Source organism: Primulina tabacum, chromosome 3 (genome assembly GCF_025594145.1).
Source record: "Primulina tabacum isolate GXHZ01 chromosome 3, ASM2559414v2, whole genome shotgun sequence".
NCBI classification, from domain to species: domain Eukaryota; kingdom Viridiplantae; phylum Streptophyta; class Magnoliopsida; order Lamiales; family Gesneriaceae; genus Primulina; species Primulina tabacum.
Genome location: NC_134552.1, coordinates 16,340,815 through 16,347,960, shown reverse-complemented (window position 1 = coordinate 16,347,960; position 7,146 = coordinate 16,340,815). Strand labels below are relative to the sequence as shown.

Below are 7,146 nucleotides of genomic sequence, written 5' to 3'. Positions count from 1 at the left end.
AAAAGTTTTTTTCGTGACGTAAGTAACAATCCGATACGTTTTCGTTTTATGTTATTCGTAATGACAGATTTGCCCTCAGATTCTGGGCCATGATTTTTGTCGGTGTTCCTCAATGTCATTTAGGGAGTTTAGATACAAAGAGATTGAATAATAGTTGTTTTGAGTCACACTATCTTAATTCAAAGTAATGATAATATTTTTTAGTTAAATGAAGTTTGTTTTCATGTGATAAATCATAAATGATATATAAATGATCTTAATTTAAAAATAAAATTCAAACCTTTGACTAATTAATTGAATTGTATTTTTAAAAAATTGAATAGACCTGACAAAATTACTGATATAAAACAATAAAGTAATCTAAAATTTTAAACTGGTGTGTTGGTATAATTAATAAATATTACAATTTTAGTCACATAAGTCGGAATGTTTTGAGTTTTATTTTTATACATTAATCCTAAAAAAATAACAAAAGTTAAAATTTAAGAACACAAAACTATTTAAACTAATTAATTAAATAAACCTCTATTTCAACGTATATTTATTTTATATATAATATAAATATCATACGCAATATTTAGTAAATCCCTATAAGGGGTGGGTGTTCGGGTTTGGGTATCGGGTCCCGAATCGACATGATCGGATTTTAGGGATTAAATAGATATTACCATCACCCAATCTTGAGTCAGTTTTCATTTTAATCAGAGTTGAAATAAAAAAAAAAAAAAATTTAATGTAACAATTTAAGGAATAAATTTTAAAATTTTATTTGATCATGTTTATATATTAACAATACATTTTGTTGAATTTGGGAATACAGAAGAGATTCAAATCAAGAACAATCCCATCTTCGCATCAGATAGGAGAGGAGAGGTGAAGCAATAAGCTCGGTTGCAACAATGGCGGGAGCTGACTTGCAGCAGGAAACTGATTGTAACTTCGAGTGGGATGAAACCTCTCAGCTTTACTGCCACGCCAGGTTTTCGTTTTTTCCCTTAAATTTGTTTCTCTTGTTTTTGTTCGTCGCTCGATTCGTGTTTCGCGAATACCGCAGCTTGCAATTTACTGATTGTTTGATAATCACTGCACGTGTGATTGGAAATTCGGATTCGAAACCTCGTATTGAAGCTCGGTTTTTGTGTATATTTTTAATTTTGGAATGTTTATGTTGGATTTTTTTGGGTTTTTTCATATATTTTTGGTTTTTCATTTTGACGCAGCTCTGGATTTTACCATGACCCACAAGCAGGCTGGTATTATAGCAGCCGAGATGGACTTTATTACAAATTTGAAAATGGAAATTATGTCCTACTCGGATCCAAACTGGTATTCAGTTGAAAGTTGATATATCATATATGTCTATGTAAATATATATTGGTAAATTATTCTATTTCCGTGGAATTTTGATTACATTCTCAATAGAAATGTCAAATGTGGCAATATTATCAAACCATTTTCCAAGTTCCCGACCTTTTTTTCCCCATCATGCTACTAGCGTATAAGTTGTCATGTTTTTAAGCCTCTGCAGGCCTTATCCTTTAACATTTCAATAGTTTGGTTTTATACTTATTTTTAAGCCCACGTAGTGAAAATACTGTAATCACTTGGAAACCTTGGATATTTAGTTCTAAGACTCTGTCTGTCTTACATATGAGTTGATATAAAAGCTATTAATCGATGCACTCACAATCAGCTCAAACTTTTGAAACTTCTGTTGCCCACCCAGTACACTGCCACCAAATGTACTTTTTGGAAATTTGATTACGAACCTCTATTCCCTGATATCTGGCCTGCAAGTCATTGGCAGGTCAGACCATAAATTAGTGTGGAGCACTTTCAATCAGCTCAAGCATTTCCAACTTGAAAATCTGGATATTAGCATTTATACTATATATTCATCAGGATGCGGATCAACCTGAAATACTTGATTCTGCTTGTAAAGGAGACTCACATGAAGCTAAAACTAGTGGAGAAGAAGTTTCCAATGAGCCTGTGCAAGGTAAACTAGTATGCCTGTGCTGCTTTTATGTTCCATCGACCTTTTTCAGAACACTTTTCCATCTTGTCATATATTGCATTATTTATACCTGCAACATGTTTTCAATCATATAAATTGCTAACATTTGAGTATCTGTTGTCTTGTTTTGTTATGTGCTGTAACGGTTTATTTTCTTGAATCAGTTTTCCTGTTTGGGTAAATACTTCCGTTCACTATTTGTAGTTGGTACTTGTATTGGGCTTATAAACATAGGCAGTTGTGGTATTATGCATGGTTATCATATGGATTCATTTGTTATTTTCCCCATATTTCATGTTCCATGTTGTGTGTATTTCTTGACAGATCCCTCAGAATGTAATTACAGTGACCAATCAGAGTATCCACCTCCACCATCAGAATGGTGTGCTCAGGCTCAATCAATTTTTTTTATCGATTTGGCCTCCATTTTCATTGACCGCTGCAGATTTCTAAGCCAGAGTTTTCTTATGCAGGCTGGAGGACACTCTTATTGATATGTACTTATCAGGTTATTCCAATCTAACAGCGAATACCGCTTCATCTGATGTGAAAATTCCCTTGGACGCTAACAACATGGAGAAGCTAAGCTTACCATCGCATGGTTTGTGAAAAATTTTGTATGTGTCTGGAGCAAGGTTACTGGAGTGGATCATACAATGTCTTGTTTGTTCAACTGCAGGAGGTGAAGATACTGAAGAAAATGAAGAAGGCGAGTGGATCCCTGATGATCCCAATTTTTTGAGTAATCTGAGCAAATATAGTTCAGATGAAGGTATCCAAAACCTCGAAATAATGTTTTCCAGTGCATTTATATATTTTAAAGTTGTTTTACTAAATTGTTGTTGATACTTTATATTGTATGTTAGTCAACATTCACTCAGGTAGCATTTGGATTTGATCGGCTGTCAGTGTGTATTTTAATTATTTCATCTAAATCCTTCATTTGTATTTGACAACAAGAAAATTTTGATAATTTGAGATTCATCCTTCAAACTTTTGGGCAGTTGAAATCCCATCATTTCAGTTTCATTGATTTTCAAATTCTTTTATTTAGAATCTGTTAATCCATACACAGCCTTGAAGATTGTTCCTCTTATTTTCTTCCTATCCATCTTAATTAAAATTTTGAAGATGCGTAGGGAAAATATTGTGGGAATCTTTTATGTCATATATGTTGTCTTTTTAAAGTTACAGGAACGAATAAAAAAGTGTTTTTTATTTGAGTTGTTTGTTAGTTTTTCCTCATGTAGGAAGAAGTAAGCATAATGTCATCATATTTTCTCAGCGTTGGCCAATAAGCAATCGTCTTTCAGGGATGTCTCAGAGTCAGGAAGAAGAGAATTGGCGTGCTCAGTACGGTCAAATCTGTCAAATAGATGAAAGAGTGTCAGATTTTCACGTGGTGAATATATGGGATTGGGCTTTGGTCAAAGAAACGAAAAAAGATGGAAAGACTGAGGTGTCTAGGCTAGTTGGCAGACTGATGAAGCACTCTTTGAAGTTCCATCCAGCAGTGCCTTCTGGTGGTGGTAAACTGAAAACGGCTCCAATTTGTGACGTGTATCTCGATATGGTACGAGTGACAACAGGTTTGCCAGTTACCCATTCTCCTATTTTTTTTATTATTTACCTCTCTAAAATTCATGTACAGATACCATCTTGTGTCATAGTGGTACCACCTCTTCCCAAAGTGAGAGAGGTTCCACTAATCTGAGCCCTATTTAAAAATTAATGATAAAAATTCAAGAAGAAACAACCTTATCGTCAGATAAATTTTTTATCCTATAACAGGCCGGATATACAGATTGAAGATTCCAAGTTTGCAATATGTGACATCCTTGTCAACATATGATGCTTCCAACCCAACAAAAGATTGGGACTTTCCAAAATTATCGATGGATAACCATACAAATAAGTTACCAAATCATGATCAGGAATCTAAATCTCAGAGCTTGGATGCTCTTGATTACCAAAAGGACATGTTTATGTCATCAGCAAAACCTAGCTCATCTAGCAAGGTAAAGTACATGAGCTTTTAATATTTTAGAGTGCCTCTTCAATATCTTCTTATACATCGTGACTAAGTTCTATTCTTTGTGTTGCTCTAGGATCTAACAGTTTTTTCTTGGCCATCTTCTCTAGCATGTTTCATTGCAAATATATGGCTCCTCAACTAATGTGATCACTTCAAATCACGTCTTGTGTTAGATCCTCTAGTCCATGCATTAGTTTACTCAGAATGTGGGTAATAAATATGTTTAACTTGTTTATGCTGGTGTAACATATAGTTCCAGTGCTCAAGGACATTATATTTATTGGTGCAAATACAATGTGTCATGATATTCTTTTCCTTCTTTATTTTGGTGATTTAAAATCATAGGATCATATTTACCGGGACAGAGCTGCTGAGAGAAGAGCGTTGCATGGTGGCTTTGGTGTAGGAATAGGACAAAAGAGTTCTGTTACTTGTTCTGATTCTATCCCATCATCTCCAAATTATTTAAATCCTGAAGAAGCGGCTTCCGAGGCATTGAACAATTCGTTTGGGGAAAGAAGTTATGCCAGAAAAATTCTAGAAAACATGGGCTGGAAGGAGGTAAGTGCGAACTGGATTATGGCAGTTTTATCATCTGAGTTCAACTCATGTCCCATCTCTCATGGCAATTCATCCAGCTTTTGAGTCTTGCGATGTACTGTAAATAAGTCGATGACTTTGTACAGGGTGAGGCACTTGGAGGTAGCATGAAGGGTTTGACAGAACCAATACAAGCAATTGGGAACAATGGGTAATGCTGGTTTAGGTTGGAATAATGGCAGAAGAAAGTAATAGTCAAGATTGAGTGTCATGCTGGGACGATTTTACTGGTTACTCAGTGAACAGTCCAATCATGTATAGACTGTATAAATAGTAAATGTTGGCTGGGAATGAATGGACAACCCTTCCCGTATAAACATCTGCGAGCATAGTTTCCAGTTGTAGAAATACCTGCATTTCAAGAAATTTTCACAAACCAAACCAAACGCATTCACAGATTTGCTGATGGAAGGCATCATTAGTGGTTTGAAGAGAGGATCTACCGGCCTCATATTTTTAGCCGTTTTACCATTCGGTATTAGTGTTCGACTTGATCATTGGAAGGGTTTCGCGAGGAAACGTCCACCGGACCCTTTTAACATATTTATTGTGTCATAGTAGTGCTTATGTCGTCGACATGGTCATGGAACGCCCTTACAATTTGAATTCGGAATGAACGGGGGAATATTTTTCCAGTCCCATAATTTTAATCGAAGAGCCTTTTCCTAAGAATGGTCCCCATTAAAATGAGATTCGGGCTTCAGTATTGTCCACAATCTCATCAATGGGCCTTGGACATAATAATCATGTGCACTTGTTACTGTAGAATAAAATTTTATATTATCAAATTTGACTTTTAAAAGTGTTTTTTTTAAATATATAGAAAAAATCAGAAATAATTTTAATATTTGGATAAAAATAAATTCCGAAAATTGTTTTTCGACTTCTAATTTTTTTGTCAAGTACTTTTTAAAGAAAATTCTCCATCCAAACTCATTTGATAATATTTTAATATCTTATAATAAAATTGGCAGAAAATAATTATCTAATGTAGTGGTGTTTAGTATAAAATGTTGCAACTTTGACCAAATGTACCTTAATATAGTGGTAGAACAATCAGTCTGACTTCGATCGGTACAACACCAATTTACCTTCACAGCCATATAGAAAAATATAAATATCAATAAATATGTGTTTTTATCTATTTGTATACAATCTTTTAGATTTTTAAAATTTAAAATATATTATTTTTATATTATATTAATATCTTATATAATATAATAATATTTTAGTTTGATCGTCTGTTAAATCGATCAAACCAATTGGATTTTTTTAAGATAGATTGATTCGATCATGAATCTGATAGTAAAAACATTGGATCTATGGAAGATTTTTCGAGTCAAAAGCCACAAGAAATTTGGCATCACATATTTTTAAAAATACTTAATTTAAATTTTTTGTAACAGGAGAATCGACAACTACTATACGTAGGTGCACAATAGATAAACTCTCGAGATGAACGCGGTAATCTGCAAATTAACTCAATCATGTAAACTATATTACGTAAGTTTTGTGTGACATGCTCTCTCTCAAGTAGATGTCGATAGTGAATAGAAACATGTGTCCAATTAATAATAAATGCGCTTCCTCCGTTCACTTAGACAACTTGTAATTTAGACAACCTTTAAAGCTATTTTAATTTTAATTTTTGTCTACCTAAGTCAAGTCCATCTAGCCCTGGCTATTACGTCTATAAAATCTTGGTAGTATCCATTTCTGCAATTCTTTTTCTTGGGCACTGAATTTTTATTTTTATTTTTATTTTTTACTTTTATATTATAAAATTTGCGCTCTATGATTTTGCGCTGCATGAAGACAAAAAACCTTTTCTCCATGACCTCAATTAATTATTTATAATAACACTAATATTTCATATTCAAAGGAACATACCTTGGAAAATTTTCAAACCTTTTCACCTCACATTTAATGTCATGCATTGAACAAATAATTTGATTGCATGTCATTAGACCTACTCTAGCTAGGTTCCTTGACTAGGACTCTCGTATTCTTGATGCTGTTTAATTGTTTGAAGTGGCCTAAGAATTCAGTTTTACTATTTATACTAGTATTGTTTTGTGTAAACGATTGACATGATTTTTTAGTGAATTTTTACCATGAGCAATCGCACAAATATCCGTACTTGTGCATAATTTAAATATGATGTTTATTTATTAAAATTTTATGTGCGTGTTAAACAATCAATTTTCGATGCATGTTGTGCGCTCTGTTGACAACACCAGAGCACAATACTAACATCTGATACACAAACTATATATTTATTTCATGTACGTTTATGAGCAACATTCTTTTCATATTCTTCTAACTCGATAATGTGTGTATATAAAAAAGATGTAAAATAACTGAATTTCACATTGTAATGTTATAAAATTTAAATCGATCGAGACAGAAATCATGACAAAAGGTTGAACAAAATTTCCTTGATTGGCTCTTGTGATCTCAAAATGTTAACATAAAAATGATGCATGTCCCCCTC

General features: G+C 33.4%; 1 protein-coding gene across 1 annotated transcript; it reads left to right on the top strand.

The window, feature by feature from the left end:
- The first annotated feature begins 727 nt into the window (after positions 1-727).
- Positions 728-5,396, top strand: LOC142540820 (uncharacterized). Its single transcript, XM_075647225.1, is given in 11 exon segments — positions 728-979; positions 1,221-1,326; positions 1,903-1,999; positions 2,342-2,399; positions 2,491-2,618; positions 2,697-2,789; positions 3,331-3,606; positions 3,809-4,035; positions 4,398-4,613; positions 4,739-4,801; positions 4,803-5,396. Coding segments are annotated over 11 exon segments (1,386 nt in total). The 5' UTR covers positions 728-899; the 3' UTR covers positions 4,845-5,396.
- Positions 5,397-7,146: the final 1,750 nt, after the last annotated feature.